The following is a 17,062-nucleotide window of genomic DNA, read 5'->3' as shown; positions in this document are numbered from 1 at the left end:
AGATGAGGGAGGACTACTGTAAATTTCATTACTGAGGTAACCTAAAAAAATTCCTTGAAAGACACAAACTACTAAAGCTCATTCAAGAATAATCAGAAAACTTATACCTATTTTTGTTATTTTTTTATTTTTAAAAGATTTTATTTATTTATTCATGAGAAACAGAGAGACAGAGAGAGAGAGAGAGAGAGAGAAAGAGAGAGAGACACACACACACACAGGCAGAGGCAGAAGCAGGCTCCATGCAGGGAGCCTGACGTGGAACTCAATTCCAGGTCTCCAGTATCAGGTTCTGGGCCGAAGGCAGTGCTAAACCACTGAGTCACCCAGGCTGCCCAACTTACACCTATTTTTAAAAATTGAATTCATGGTCAAAAATCTCCCCACGAGAAAATCACAGGCCTAGATAGTTTCATTGGTGAATTCTACCAAACAATTAAAAACTACCTAATTCTACCCAAACTATTCCAGAAAATAAAGGAGAAGGAAACATTTCCCAACTCCTTCTATGAGATCTGGTAACAAACCCAGAAATAAACATCTTCAAGAAAAGAAAACTACAGGGTTTTCTCATGTGTACAGGTATAATGATTCTTAGAAAAATTTTAGAAAATGGGATCAAGAAATAGGTGAGAAAATTAATGACAAATGAGTTTTATATGAGGAATACAAGGTTAATTCAACATCTAGAAATCAACCAATATAATTTACCAAAATAATAGAGTGAAATGGTATATACACAAAAAAGCATGTGATAAAATTTAACATCCACTTATGCTTAAAACTCAGCAAATTAGGAATATGAATTTCCTCAACCTAAAAAAGGAATCTACAAAAAACCTTCAACTGACGTAAAAGTCTGAATATTTTTCCTAAGACCAAGAATAAGGCAAAAAATCTGCTTTTACCACTTACCATTCATTATTGTACCACAAGTCTTAGCCAGTACAACAAAGCAAGAAAATGAAAGCCATACAGATTGGAAAGAGAGAAAGAAAACATAAAAATTTGTATGTCTCCCAGCAACCTTAGTTTTAAGTGATTGCTGGGAGGTACATTACCAATTTCATAACCTGAAAGTTCATTTTGAAGAAGAAATTAAAAAAACTGTAAAGCAGAGGGATATCTAAAATATGTATGTAAAATCTAAAACACTCTTAAATCATTTGGGGATTTTATACTAAAATGTTAAGGACTGCTTGGTTCGGATATCATACCAAAAAGTATGATTTACTCAGTACTATGGAACCAGTTTGTTTCTTATAGGCAAAGTGAGCCAATTCTTTTCTCTAGCACTAAAATGCATCCAGATGATAAAATTGAAATAAAAAGCTATACATGTACCTTTATAAGTAAAGGACTTCATGACAGCACAGGTATTAAGTAAGTTTAACTTTACTAACCTTTGACCAGACTTTGTCTAGCTTTTAAAACAGCTCCGAGGTCACAGTCAGCAGTAGCATATGCATGCGGCACAGTACTCTTAGATTCAGTTAACCTCTTGGCAATAACTCTTCGAATATTGCTAGCAGGGATTTCAGTGAATGTGCCCTGCAAATAAATTACAATCTGTCCATTAAACCATAAGTGGAAGGGGAAAAAACAAACTCCATAACTAAAATATATTCAGTGACTTAGCTTTTGTTAATAGGTAAAGATCAATATAGGAAAGTACTATTAAAATTTCTTAGTATAAGGAGGAATATAAGAAATCCAAAGAGTTTTAACTTTATAGTATATGACTGTAGGAAATAGTAAAACTCATGTTTTAGTTGTAAGTGGGTCATCTTATGTTACTATGTTTAAGATGATCAAAAAGAAATCTCCCAAGTCATGAATAATTCTTCCATTGGTGTGTGTGTGTGTGTGAAACAGAGACAAAGAGATAGACACACACACATACCACCTGTAAGCAGCTTCTGTCACAAATACCATGCCTTAATAAAACTCAAAGCTTACAATAATTCAACAAACCAACAGCAGACAATTCTTACTTATAAAAATGGTACACAGTAGAAAAAGATAATTCAATATATTAAATAATCTGTCAAACTATTTCCATTTTGGTTTGTAATTTATATAGAAATTGCACAAGTATCATATTTTCCAAAAATTCACAACATGAAGTATAAGTGAGATATTAAAATCCTCTTGTAACTTTACTTATTGTAGCTTTCCGTTCTGTTCCTTGAGCCTCTGACAAAAGCAAGATGGACCTTACACTACATGTGATTCTTTCCTTACCCTTCGCTCCATTCTGGGACTAGATCACAATCATATGAGAATAATAACTAAGCAGCTAAAAATACACTTGATTTCTTAGGAAACATTTTATGTTGACAGAGTACTTGCTCAAATAGAATAAATGCTCACTCTATACCACAAAACTTTGAAAGTAAGATTTATCTTCTGAATTTGAATAGCCTACTTCTTACAAGTATAAGATTTGATTACACATATTTTTTTTGTATGTGCAGTAATGAAGTATGAACTTATTAAAAAATTTTGCTTCCCATGAAATTTATACTATTTGCAACTATTTTTAAAATATCATACTGGAATACATTTCTCCACTAGAAAGAACAGGATAGGTTTGTGTGTTTATTTTTTAAGTGTCCATTCAGTTTTACATGAACCTGATTATCCTGCATTTCTTCCAATGGGAAGCAAATGACATGAAAGATACTAAGAAAGGGAGGTAAAAAGAGGCAAAATGGAGTATTTTGACAGCAAAAATGGGCTGCTATCCTACCTGTATCTGAGAAAGAACATCTAGGTATGTGGCCTCTATAATTCTTCACAGGGAGACTATCAATTCCCTCAGTCAAAATAAAGCACCCACAGAAGATGGCTAGTGGCACCTACCAGTTAATAGTACCACACCCAAGGAAGTACCATGATTACAGAGCATACACACATGGTGCTGAATCTGGAAGTTAGCACCACACAAACAAATCGGGTTTGAACTAGGCAACTGCAAAACAAAGCATATGGAGTACTTTTTTTTTCTTTTTTTTTATCACTTTCAGCTACTACTAAAATGGATTCGTAGAATTACTTGTAAAAGAGACAGTAATGGTTTTATTTTCTTTCTCAATTAAATCTGAAAAATACAAATCTACTCAAACGATATTACCGGTACATTAGGTTGTCCAGGAGTTGACACTGGTGGGATCATTGGCCGTGAGTAAGGTGGTGTGGCTGTGGCCTGTGGGGGCAGAGGCACTGTGGGAGTGGCTGGAGGGGCTGGAGTGGGTCTGGATTCAGTAATCTTGCCGGTTTCTTTCAACTGCACCAGTTTGAGAGCATCCCTGAAGATAAGAGAGAACCATGATTAGCAACAAGGATAAAATGTTTAGTAAGTGGGTATGAGGTATAGAGGGAAGGTACTGAACTGGAGATTTCAAGGCTAAAATGCAAAATGAATTATTTTAGATAAGCAAATCTTATCTGTTTTGCTGATTTATATTATCCATGCACTACAATATTTGGACATTTGCAAAAACTGAACAACAATTCAAATTTATCAAAGTATTGGATGTAGGTATCTTTAAAAAGGAAACTGTTTTTTGGGGGGGGTCGGGGGGAGTATCATTTGGTAGATGAACTATTCATAAATTAAGCCATACTCTCATTCTTTACACTTGGTCAAGTAATTTTCACATGGCATTCAGAAAATGTCAAGTTTATTACAACTTTTACTACGATATTCACTAAATTACTGGATTTTCTAGTACAAATTACCTTGTTTATGGCCAGGAAATCACACCATTTTAAGTATTGTTCAATATGCTATCAGCACCATCTAATGAAATAAACCTAACCCACAGCATCACTCAGAATGAAAGAAAACTAAACTAGTAATAGACTTACCTTGCATTAATGGTGTCTTTGTTTTTTAAAAGGATTTAATTAGATTACTATATATATCAAGCTTTTGATCTATGTAAGTTACAGTGGGTATGAAGTAATATATTCTCTTAAAACGGCTTTTTCAAAAATTATAATATTTGATAATTCAAAAAATACTTTTCAAAAACAAAATTTTATATTTTACAAACTATTTTTAATCTAAATTTTTTAAAAGGTTCTACATAATATAAAAACAACTTCGTGGTGACACAAATTTAAAGGCAAATAACATTCTTTAAATTCCTCAAACATAGTTAATTTTGTTACGGTTTTTTAAAAGAATTATGAGGGGAAAAACCTAGCAACTGCTGGACACGTTTGAAATGACAATCATCCTCTCCTACACAAAATCTCTTCCTTAATACCTTATGGCAACATGGTAGGCAGAATTCTGAGATGGATGGCCCCAATATTCTTGTATATACAGAATTATTACCTGATGTACACACCTATATAATCGGTGAGTATGGGTCGGCCTGAGTATGATGGATGTCTCCCATGATTTGGTTACGTTACAAGACAAAGGTGATGGATTTTGCAGACATAATTAAAGTCCCAAATCAGCTGACATTAAGTTAATCAAAAAGCAAAAGTATAATTACCCTGGTGGGATTAGACATCAGATAAGCCCTTTAAAAGGAACCAGGAATTCCTGGAAGAAGAGATCCAGATGGACAGAGTCTCCTGCTGGCGCTGGAGAAGGGAGTAGGCATTTGTGAGCAGCCTGTGGATATGACCATGAGGTAAGACCTGAAGGATGCCTCTAGGAACTAGGACTAGTCCTTGGTTAAGAGCCGGCCAGGGGCCAGACTCTGACAGCCCCAAGGAACTGAATTCTACCAACAACCATGCGAGCCTGGAAGAGGACACCCACCTTTAGATGAGACCCTAGTGTTGGCCAAAACCTTGATTTCAACCTTGTGACCATAAGTTGAGAACCCAGCCATGCTAGGCCCGGAATTCTGACTTACAGAATTGTTAGATGCTAAATAGGTCTTAAGCTGCTACATTTGTAGTAATTTCTTACACAGTAATAGAAATTTTTTTTTAAAGATTTATTTATTTATGATAGACACAGAGAGAGAGGCAGAGACACAGGAGGAGGGAGAAGCAGGCCCATGCCGAGAGCCTGATGTGGGACTCGATCCTGGGACTCCAGGATCGCGCCCTGGGCTAAAGGCAGACGCTAAACCACTGAGCCACCCAGGGATCCCAGTAATAGAAAATTGAACCAGGAATCCCCCTTGTGTATTGATACTGGTTTTAGAAAAGAGAGTTCATCCTTTCTTTATACCTGGTCCAAAAAGGGGTGCATGGAGTTAACCCTAACTACAACTAACTTACTTGTTTCAAAATTAAAGGGTTGACATTTAACAAAGGAGGTCAGATTGATAAAGAAGTCTTACATCTTTTACCATCTCAGATCCCTAATAAACATTGAAAGTGGGAGTAAAAGTGAGAAAATGAGCCTCTTATGCCAACATTGTGTAATTATGTAATCCTATACCAGTCCTGTGAGGGAGGTATTATCACTCCCAATTCATAAATGAGTAAATAGGCTCAGAGAGGTTAAATTCCAAATCTAAGTCAGTATTTCTCAGTTACCTACTCTATTCTAGGTGTTGAGGATCCACTGTTAAACAAGACACTTTATTCCACAGGGGAGTCTATGTTAATCAGGCAAACAAATGGCAGATATAGCTGCACTATGAAGAAAATAAAGCAGAATAATGATGAGTGATAGGTGAGAGGAGGGCTTCTTTTAAAATAGGATGGATGGTCAGGGAAGGTCTGAGGATGTGGTGCTTGTGTGGAATGACATGAATGAGCAAGCAGCCAAGAAGAGCTGGGGAAAGTATATTTCTAGGCAGGGAAAATACAGCTTCTTCTAACAACAGAAGGCAGACCAATGTAGAAAGAGGAGTGAACAAGGAGGAGAGGGTTAAAAGATGAAATGGGGGCTGGCATCAAACCCAGGGATGGCCAAGTCCAGAGCCTGTGCATTTTCTACTACTTTACTCACACCTGTGCACATAGTACACAAATTTTCTCGCGTGAACAGACTAGAATACAGTACATCTCAGGTTAACAGCAAGTCTGGGATTGAAGGAAAAAATGTGATCTACCTAATCTAAGGCAAAATATAGAACCTCCTGACTCTGGCCTCGAATCCACCACACAAAAAAGTAGCAGGGGCCTAACCAGACAGTGCTGGTTCTCAGAGCACAACATCATGATCGGAATGGGAAGAATGAGGGAGAAGAAGAGGTGCGTGGCCTAGGGAATGACCTTATACACGGTTAACGCTTTGACAAGCTTACTTCTGTTTGGAAATTAATTTTTAATTTACTTATATTCGTAACCAAAAGTACCATTTTCCAGTTAACTATGATTAACATTTACATGTGAAATAAATGGCTGCCAATATCATTTCTGAGGATTTATGCCATGAGCCAAAACCCTTGCCAGATAAATAAAAATATGAATATTGAGGGGCGCCTGTCTGTTAAGCATCCAACTCTTGATTTTGGCTCAGGTCATGATCTCAGGGTCATGAGACAGAGCCTCACATCAGGCTCCACGCTCAGTGGGGTGTGTGCTTAAGGGCTTTCTGCCCCCTCCCCCTACTGGCATGCTCTCTCTCTAAAAATAAATAAAACCTTAAAAAAAAAAGAGTATTGATCTATAATAAGGCCTTCTGTTGTTGATTCAGAAAAAAATCCCTTCACCAAAAGATATTTAGCTTTTAAGAGCTCTTACAAGTCATAGCCTAACACTACTAGTCCCTTTCCATTATATAAGGTAATTAAATACATCTAACAAAACTAATCTGGGTTTTAAATCAAATTAAAGGGGCACCTGTGTGGCTCAGTGGTTAAGCATCTACCTTTGGCTCAGGTCATGATCCCAGGGTCCTGGGATCAAGTCCTGCATTGGGCTCCCCACAGGGAGCCTGCTTCTCCCTCTGCCTGTGTCTCTGCCTCTTTCTCTGTGTCTCTCATGAATAAATTAATAAAATCTTTAAAAATCAATCAAATTAGGGGATCCCTGGGTGGCGCAGCGGTTTGGCGCCCACCTTTGGCCCAGGGCGCGATTCTGGAGACCCGGGATCGAGTCCCACATTGGGCTCCCGGTGCATGGAGCCTGCTTCTCCCTCTGCCTGTGTCTCTGCCTCTCTCTCTCTCTCTCTGTGACTATCATAAATAGATAAAAATTAAAAAAAGTTAAAAAAAAAAAACCTTTAAAAAAAAAAATCAATCAAATTAGAGTTTAGCATCAGAGTGGCATATCCAAAACACATCCATACCTTTATATGGGGATCACTAATTTACTCTCAGGCATCAGTTAAAAACAAACAAACAAAAATAACAATTGAAGAGATTAAAGACTAAAATATTAATGCCTGAATGTCTATTTAAGAAAAGATTTGTCACACTAACGGACACATTTATATTTCACTATGAGCATAACTATTTTATCAAGAAACAGGCAATTTAGTTTTATGGTTGCAGTAATTAAGATTCTTGGGTAAAAGGGCTCTTGGTAAGAATAAAAGTAAGAAGAAGTAATTAATCATAAACAAGTAAACAGAAAATCAATTCTGGCCACTGCTTCACAGTAAATTTTTACTGCTAACTTTACACTTACATACCTAATAAAGTGTAAATGTTAATTATTGTTTAATAACAGCCAACAATTTAGTTTCTATAATGCAGAGAATGCTTTTAATGATTTCTGTCCATGAAATAATTAATCAGATTCTACTTGAAGATTTAGATAGGCATTAAAAGCTCTAAAAATTAGAAGAAAAACAAATATGCCACACATTTCTACACAAAGGCAGACAATGCCCTGGTAATTTACTCAGGGTAGAACCTTCTCTACCAGGATCCCTTAGAGAGTAATTCATTTCAGTGAGCTATGACTTAGTTTTAAAAAGAAATACCACTAATATTTAATATAATTATATATTAATTATAATATATATTATATATTTATTATACTAATATAATACATGCTACATACTCACCTACCACACCTATCAAATTTTTGATGCTGTGATATGAATACAAACATTTACTACAACTATGATGTAAGACACAGATATACCAAAGATGTTAGGTTACAGACAAAGAACAAAAATGTATTCTGTCTCTGTGGCCCCAGCACTAGCTTTCTTAAAATACATACACAAAGTCAAATCTATATGCTTTTGTGCAACATATATTCAGAGCTATATGTTTGGACAATATATTTGCTCCACTGCAACATTTAAAATAGCAACCCTAACACTGAGGATTTACTTCATAAACACAATGGATCAGAGGCACTTCCTCAACAGCTGGAACTATTCTACTTGCATTTTTAGTTGAGAATGGAAGAAGGAAGGACGTCCCTCCAAATTTCAAGAACTTGTGCTAAGGTACTTTAGGGGAAGCTTAGCCTGCAATTTTTCAATCTTATCAGAAAATGACATTTTTGTAGGTGACAGCAAGTCGGTTTTTTCCAAAGTCTACTTTAAACTTAAAACACAGGCATCTTTAGTAGTATATGAAACGAAAATCCTAAATAATGTATGCTTTCAGGATCTATGTTTCTCATGAAACCTTTTGTAAATGTGTCAGATTTTGAAGACAAAAGGTTGACTTTTATGGTGCAGAGTTAAAGAATAAGGAAAGAAAACTGAATTAGGAGGAGGAAGACGGCAAAAATATTAAAAATAAAACTATTTTAATAGTGGTTCCTTGGGGTATGCAGCAAGACAATACCATTTTGTTCTCCTTAATAAATGTTACATTACTATAATAACTTCAATTCAGGTTAACAAAAAGATATTTATTTGTTCATCATATAAGCACATATGGAAAGAGAAGGGAAAAAGGAAAAAAGGGCTATTTCATTCCTCTACTGACACACCACATAATGTCTTCTAAAATATCACCTAATAATTGACTTCCAAAGACTTTTCTCAGATCACACCTTAACTTTTTATCCAGCTCCTAGATAATCCTCCAACACAAGAAAAGCTGCCTTCTAAAAGTTTACCTCCTGATTATCTCAATTATAACTACTGGTCTACTGCCTACCAAACCTCCCTCTTAAGTTCTGAACTGTCTCCTGCAAATAATCTTCACCTCACTGATCCTGATGCCTATGTGAATTGTCAGCACTGACAAAAGGCTTCAGAGCTAACATGCACTCACTCCACCAAGACAAAGGTCTTATTTATATTTATCATTTGTATTTAATACCTATTATTTGTATTATTATTATTAGTATTATTATTTGTATTTATGGAGCCAAAATTTCATTACCCAGACCAGAATCTCAAATTCATTCCTTGATTCATTGCTATCCTGGTCTATGCTCCACATTCTATCCTTTAGGAAGACTTCTGGATCCTGTCCTTATAATACTACCCAGATCAGTAATCTCCCTTTTATTTCTTCCATTTACATTCAGGCATTTTACCTTTTACCTGAATTACTTTATAAGCCTATTAATTTATCTCCTAACCTCAAGTTTTTTTCTGCTCCAATGTGTCTTATACAAGTTTGCAAAATTAATCCTTCTAAGGTACAGCTATGATTACTTTATCAAAGATTTCACCAAATCTTGATGAATTAAATACAGACTCTCTGTCTTATCCCTCAGAAATATAGGTAAGTCTACCTGGTTATAAAGGAAGGTGCTTTATCCCATTTTTATGGAGAGTTTACTAAAACTCTAGATTGAGGGCAGTCTGGGTGGCTCAGTGGCTTAGCGCCGCCTTCAGCCCAGGGTGTGATCCTGGAGAGCCAGGATCGAGTCCCACGTCAGGTTCCCTGAATGGAGCCTGCTTCTCCCTCTGCCTATGTCTCTGCCTCTCTCTCTGTGTCTCTCTCATGAATAAATAAAATCTTGTAATAGAAAAATAGATTGTTAGATTAATAAAATAAAGGTACAAATAGTAGGATGGATATGGGGGGGGGGACTAAGCTTAACTGGCTATGAGAATACTTAATTTTAACTTTTTATGGCTAAGTGAAACCGTTTAAGTCTTTTAACTAAAAATTCATAGTCTAGTATACAACTTTTCAGTCAGAGATCAGGACAGCTGATTTCCGACTCATGTAGTATGGCAGGACTCACAGTATGTGTTTAAGAAAACAACATACACAGGTCTGATGAACAAATCAATAAGGCTGTAACACAGATAACTGAAGCTACCTAAGAATTAAACCTGGATTGCTCATCATAAAAGAAATGCCCCAAAATAAACCAATGCTTTAATGAAGAGTAAAATAAACCCAATGAAAAAAGAAAAAAAGAAAGAAAGAAAGAAAGAAAGAAAGAAAGAAAGAAAGAAAGAAAGATCCATCCATCCCTTGGTCCAGCACTGCCACTTAATAATTTCATAACCTTCGTTCATCTCAACTTAAAAACTTTTAGCCAATATTACTGATCACAGTTATCAACAGTAAATGGGGAATAAGCATATTGCTTTAAAATGTTAACTCAAGTTGAAGAATGTAATATTACTGCCAATAGAAATGTAACACAAATGCGCCTGGGTGGTACAGTTGGTTAAAAGTCCAACTCTTTGCTTTGGCTCAGGTCATGATCTTAGGGGCTTGAGACTGAGCCTTGCTTTGGGCTCCATGTTCAGGGCGGAGTCTGCTTAAGACACTCTATATCCCTCTGCCCCATCCCCCTCCCTCCACGCTCTCTCTTTCTCTGAAATAATACATACCACTATGGCAATTTTACATTAGTCATATGTCTGAAGGATTAATCTTTGTCCTCCCCACTAGACTAAATTTCAATAGAGCAGGGGCCATCTGTTCTCATAAACTCTTGAAAGAAACAAAATGTAAACAAATGGAAAAACAGATCAGTGTTCTGGAATAGGAAGACTTAGCATCATTAAGATTTCGATTCTTCCCCAAGTTAGTTGTAAAATGTGATACAATCCTGTAAAAACACCATCATTCCCCTGTGCCTGAATTGTTTAAAATTCATTTAGAAAAATTATAAAATAAGACTAAGCCAAGAAAACTGGTCCATTGGGGGAAAAAAAAAAGAACGATGATAACTCTAACAAATTTTAAAACCTACTATAAAATATTTATAATTCTGAGTGTGGTACTAAACAAATTAGGTGCTAACTCATAGACAGTGGACTAGAAAAGAAAATCCAAAAAAAAAGCCAACAGCATATGGAAATCAGTTTGATTATCCAAGTGACTAAAATCCAAACAGATAAGAATGAAATTATTTTTAAAAGTATATTCCCAGGTTTAAAAAATTTAAATGTGATTGCAAACTTATTTCAAACCAACATAAAACAATATAAGAAGTTCACTGCTCTGTAATCTAATTTTCTGCATTTATCACCATTTCTAAGGATCCAGCTTAGTGACCAAATTAGAACCATTCTTCATTAATGCTGTAATTACTTCAAAACCACCCTTGCACAGAATACAATTTTGTACTCACAAAAGCAATTAAAAAGACAAAAGAACAGTATACGTCCTTTTAAATCTTAACACTGAATAAGCTCTTCTTTAAATACTTTTAGAAAAAGATGATCATGATAAATAATGGAATTGGTTATTATAAAAAAGCACAAACATACTCTTTAGTGAATATACCCCGAGGGCCAGTGGCTGTGCCCTGGCTAGCATCCAGGGCGTGTTTTTCCAGAATATTACGGGCAGCTGGACTTAAACGGAACCTAAGAAGAAAACAGAAGATTAACAAAACCAATAAACACTCATATTTGAGTCAAATATACCTAAACATCAAAGGTTTTGCCGATAATTAGAAAAATAAAACTTATAATAAAGTTAAAATGACTCCTGTTGATAGTCGCAGTCAAGTAAATTAATCTGTACTAATCTGGTTTATTTTACTACCAAAACATTTTCATACACATTTACTTAGTTACTATTTCAAAATATTCTTTTAATAAGAGTAAATATTCAAAAGGACAGAGCTTCTATTTTTACTAATATTTTTCACATGACTCTTCATTAAATATATCAATAAGGAAATAACTGTACTCTTCCTTCACTTTTTTGTGGTAAATATACAAAAGATTTACAATTTTAAATGTTTTTAGGTATACAATTGAGTGGAATCAAGTACTATACCTGTTGTGCAATCATCGCCACCATCCATCTCCAGAACTTTCTCTCACACTGAAACTCTGTACCCATTAAACAATAACTCCCCATCCCCTACCCAGCCCCCAGAAACTAGCACTCTACTCTCTTTACCAATGTGACTACTCTAGGTAACTCATATAAGTGAAATCACAGTAATTGTTCTTTTGTGATTGGCTTATTTTACTTAGCATGTCTTCAGGGTTGATCCATGTCTTGTTATGTGTGTTTGTCAAAGCTGAGTAACATTCTATTATATGTATGTATATAGTACATTTTGGACACATGAATTGTTCCTACCTTTGGCTACTATGCATAATGCTGCTATACGTGGCTATACAAGTATCTCTTTGAATTCCTGCTTTCAATTCTTTTGTGTATATAGCCAGAGGAGGAATCACTCGATCATATGGTAATTCTACTCTTAATTTTCTGAGGAACTGCCGAACTGTTTTCCACAGTGACTGCACCAATTTACATTCCCACCAATGGTGCACAAGGGTTCTAATTTCCTGATACATCCATCAACACTTATTATTAACAGCAGCCAATCCAATGAAAAAGTGGTAGCTCATTGTGATACTGATTAGCAATTTCCTAATGACTAGTGACACTAAGCATTTTTTCATGTTTATTGGCCACTCATGCATCTTCTTTGGACAAAATGTATTATCTGAGTACTTTGCCTATTTTAATTGGGTTGTTTTGTTGCTGAACTGTAGCCTTCATATATTTTAAAAACTCATTATTATTTACATGAAAACATTTTTATATTACATATACTCCAAAAGAGTAAGAGGCAGAAACTTATGTTGATTGTTAGACATGGAAACTGAAATATACCAAAAGGTGACACAACTACTAAGTATCTACTCTTTGACTGAGACCTTTAGGCAAAGCAGCAAATACAAATGACTATACAGTCAAATAAAGAAAATGAGTCAAAGGGGTTGGGTCCAGAAGTTTATAACCAAGAAACGGAGAGGAACAAATGTGGTACATGCTGCATTTCAGATAAATACCTCTAGGTGATATGGGCTCAGTGCCATCAAATCCTCAGATTTTTCAGATGAAACTGAAATTTTAGATTTTTTTAATGTAAAATTAACTACAAACAATTCAAAAAATTTATTTAAAAAATCACTGTATGGGCCAATAGTGTGCAATTCACAGGTCTGCTGGCTTTTTTTAAGGCTCCATATCCAGTGTGGAGCCCAATGGAGGGCATGAACTCACAACCCTGAGATCAAGACCTGAGCTGAGATCAAGAGTCAGATTCTTAACCAACTGAGGCATCCAGGCACTCCAGGTCTGCTCGTTTTTAAACCTACACTTCGGGGCCACACACTCATTAAGTCTCTAGTGATGAATCTTCACAGAATGACAGAGCACACACTATGATCTCTGCAAAAGGAGAAGAGTAGTTAAGTACATCCATTAACCCGCCTTATGATTTCCATGGTAAAGAAGAGAAAATAAAGGGAAGTTAAAGCAATGCTATGAGAAATGCTATGTGTGGGCATGGAAATTTATTAACTCAGCATTTCAAGAACACTGACAAGAACGGACTCTGGTAAACTGAAGGAAAAGATTTGAAAGCGTATGCATTTTTATTCAAGTTCAAAAGTGGTTCTTAAGAAGACTTTCCTCCATGAAGAGCTTCTTCTTATAAAGGAAAAGTAATTTTGTGTAATTGTGGAGAATGTTAAACGCATGAACTTATTAAAATAAAATCTTCAGACTCCGTCAATTAAAGCCATGTAAAGCTGAAGTGAAATGGTATGCACCAAGTACCTGTGTTATACAGGGACAAAACTGGGCTCAAATCCTCCAATCCGTGTCAGACACTCAAATGAAGAATGGCCATAAAGGCATGCATGTTAAGAGGCTAACTCCATTTTGTCAATTATATGTATAAAACCGGAATTCACACTGCGGTAACTAGAATTCCATGGGTGGAAACATGCTATGAAGTTTGGTTCATTGAACCCCATGCTGGAATCCTAAAACTGACTTCAAATTCAACATGGACACAGACTGTTTGCTTTGATCTCAGCTGGCTGAGCAGGGCTTTCATACCACCTGGAACATGGCAGGTATTCAATAACTACTTGTTTGTTGAATGAATGAAAGGAAAATAATCATTCTCAGATCTCAGTCACCTAAGGGAAAAAGGGAAGATCAACCACTTCCTACATAAGGTGCAAAGATGTTTTAAATATGGTAATGACTAAAATATCCTAAAAGCTGCTTTAACATTTTTTTTTTTAAATCAGCATCCAAATAAACATACTCACTGCAGTTTTCCCAGTATGTGTTCCTTTTTGACAGGAGTAGAAATCTGTGGTTCGGGTGAGGGGGAAGGCACTGATGGTTTTGAAGCTGGTGATGGAGGACCTTCATCTTTGGGGATTTCAACATGTTTCCAATCTTCTCCTTCTTCAACTAGCAAACCAATTAGTGAACCTAGCCGTATATTTTTAGATCCTTCTTCAACCTATATTTTAAAAAGAAAATAATCGCAGAGATGAAAAGGCTTATGACCATATGAAGTAGTTTAGGTAATTCTGTATTAATTAATTAGAAAGATCTCTTAACTTGAGGTAAAATCTGCTTTTAAGTCAGCCTGCCTCCTCCTTCCACCTGCCACTATCCTTGCTTACTTTCCCCCTTTCTTCACCACTTTCCCCATCCCAGTTATTAATGGTACATCCTGAAATAAAAAATCTAGAATTTCTCCTCTGACAGCTTTCAAATATTTAAGAGCAATCATTACCATCTTCCTTTTGATGTCAATCAGGACAAACAGGAGACTGTGGTTTCATACTTCAACTATTTGTCTTTCCCAGATAGTTTCTGTATGATAGCTCAGGAATTCCAAGAGCTCACAAAGAATTAAGTACCCGAAATTAATCTTATTACTAACATTAATGTTAAATATGTTCAGTAAACTTAGTCGCTGGAAAAAAGTATATCTCATCGTATAAACAGACTTGGTTAACTACTCTGGCTAATGTTGATTTCTCTTTCCTTACACTTAATTTTCTTCCTATGTATCTATTTACAAAACCTGAGATATAAAATACAATCCCATGAATTTTTACAAGTACATTAAAAACACGGTGGTATCTCAGCTAATCAATTTTTCATAGCTAATGCCAATTAAAAGATAAATAAGATTGAAGTTTTCTTTAAAAAGTGTATGTATTTCAAACATTTCAGCAGCATTAATTTATAAAGGGTTGTTTTAGTAAGAGAAGTCCCTAGAGAACCTTCAGATGACAATGTTTTTAAGTTCAGCTCTAGAAGAAAATGTCATATCTTCAAAATTTTTATTATTCTCTTTACATTAAATAAAGTTCATTGCAGATGTAATTTAATGAATACTAGAATGAGAGGCTATAGGATATTCACTAATAAAGTAATTATAAATAAGAGTGTAACTCCTAAATTGGGCTTGGCATTCCTGATTAACATTAAAATTGATGCTTATTATTAGTATGTGCACTATTTATGTATAGATGAGGAAAGTGAAGCACAGAAAGGTTAAATGACTTGTTCAAGATTATAAGGCCAGTAGGTATCCAAGCCAGGATTCAAATGCAGTCCGACATTACAGGTAAGCATTCAACATGCCAAGTACCAAATCTGTAAAAACTGCACTCACAGAAAAAAGATGATCATATAGCAGTTCAACATCATGCTCCTACTTTAAAAAACAAGCAAAAAGAGAAGAAGATATAGACTGGATTATAATTTATTTAGCTTTTAATTCATGGGAAACACAGACTCATTTACCACTTCAATGTCATTTACTCAGTTCAACATGAAAAAATTAGAACTGAGAATATTTCCCACTTAGTAGAATTTGCTCTGAGCTTTGAGGGTTTTCTCAATTAAGAATGTTATAGTCTACAGAGGAGAATCAACTGAAGGTCGCACAACTTCAAATTTCAACCATAAACTTTCAAACAATGAAATGCAACTTTGAAGGTGACCAGGCAATTTAATGAAAAATAAGGGGGGGAAAGGGACCTAACAATAAAACCATGTTGAAAAAATACATTCTTAAAAAAAAAAAAATACATTCTTTAGAGAAACACCAGTGATAGTATTAGAGTGAGATGCAGCTAAGAAATTGATTGAACAACATGAAAGTTACCAAAAAATATATATTTTTTGCTGTTTTTTAACTTTAGGATGATCAACAAAAGGAAACATTTCTTTTTTTAAGCTCTATGCCCAACATGAAGCTTGAACTCACGACCCAGAGATCAAGTCACATGCACCACCAACTCACAGCCAACCAGGAGCTCCTAATGGAAATTTTTTGTTTTCCTATCCATGGATTTTAGTTTTCAGAAAGAATTCTATTCTTGAAAATTATTTTGAATAATAATGGTCTATCAACGTAATAAAAACCTATCAATGAATGTTTTGCCAGTCAATAAATTAAAATTTCTGAAACTTACATAAGTTTAAATAATCTTAACCCTTTTCACCCTCAAAAACATCCTCGTTTGTAATAAATCATATAGTAACCCTACATATGGTAGAAGCCAAACCAGACAATCCTCAATAAACTCTCCAAATAGGGGTGCCTGAGTGGCTCAGCTGGTTAGTGTCTGACTCTTGATTTCAGCTCAGGCTATGATTTCTGGGTTGTGAGATTGAGTCCTGCATTGGGCTCAATCATTAAGGTTCTCTCTTCCCCTCTCTCTGCCCCTCCTCTCCACCAAAAAATAAAACCAAAAACTCCAGATATGTCATCCTAATATTCTACTTTATTGACTTAACATTTAAAATACCTGCTATGGGGGCAACTGGGTGGCTCAGTGGTTGAATGTCTATCTGCCTTTGGCTCGGGCCATGACCCCAGGGTCCTGGGATCAAGTCCTGGCTCTGGCTCCCTGCAGGAAGCCTACGTCTCATCTGCCCATGACTCTGCCTCTCTGTGTCGCTCATGAAAAAATAAATAAAATCTTAAAAAAAAAAAAAACCCA

The 17,062-nt window shown here is 35.6% G+C and overlaps 1 protein-coding gene and 1 long non-coding RNA gene across 6 annotated transcripts in view; one reads left to right on the top strand and one right to left on the bottom strand.

The window, feature by feature from the left end:
- Window positions 1–17,062, bottom strand: part of PDHX (pyruvate dehydrogenase complex component X) — a 63,774-nt gene that overhangs the window by 16,332 nt on the left and 30,380 nt on the right. For all 3 annotated transcript variants that reach the window (XM_077863564.1, XM_077863566.1, XM_077863565.1), the window contains exons 4-7: window positions 14,357–14,556; window positions 11,531–11,629; window positions 3,137–3,311; window positions 1,404–1,551 (exon numbers count right to left, since the gene is read on the bottom strand). In XM_077863564.1, coding sequence (XP_077719690.1) covers window positions 1,404–1,551; window positions 3,137–3,311; window positions 11,531–11,629; window positions 14,357–14,556 — 622 coding nt within the window. The remainder of the gene's footprint in view (window positions 1–1,403; window positions 1,552–3,136; window positions 3,312–11,530; window positions 11,630–14,356; window positions 14,557–17,062) is intronic.
- The window catches only part of LOC144292771 (uncharacterized), a 46,966-nt gene that overhangs the window by 4,039 nt on the left and 25,865 nt on the right, over window positions 1–17,062 (top strand). Inside the window, exon 3 of one of the 3 annotated variants that reach the window (XR_013360126.1) lies at window positions 16,259–16,800. The exons of 1 other annotated variant lie outside the window; for it this stretch is intronic. This is a non-coding gene — a long non-coding RNA (uncharacterized LOC144292771). Of the gene's footprint in view, window positions 1–2,172; window positions 2,411–16,258; window positions 16,801–17,062 lie in introns of those variants that run through there. One more of the 3 variants, XR_013360128.1, reaches the window with a different exon arrangement.

The sequence above is a fragment of the Canis aureus genome, chromosome 21 (genome assembly GCF_053574225.1).
Source record: "Canis aureus isolate CA01 chromosome 21, VMU_Caureus_v.1.0, whole genome shotgun sequence".
Classification (NCBI taxonomy): domain Eukaryota; kingdom Metazoa; phylum Chordata; class Mammalia; order Carnivora; family Canidae; genus Canis; species Canis aureus.
The sequence above is the reverse complement of the archived record's forward strand: the minus strand, read 5'-3'. Positions and strand labels throughout refer to the sequence as shown.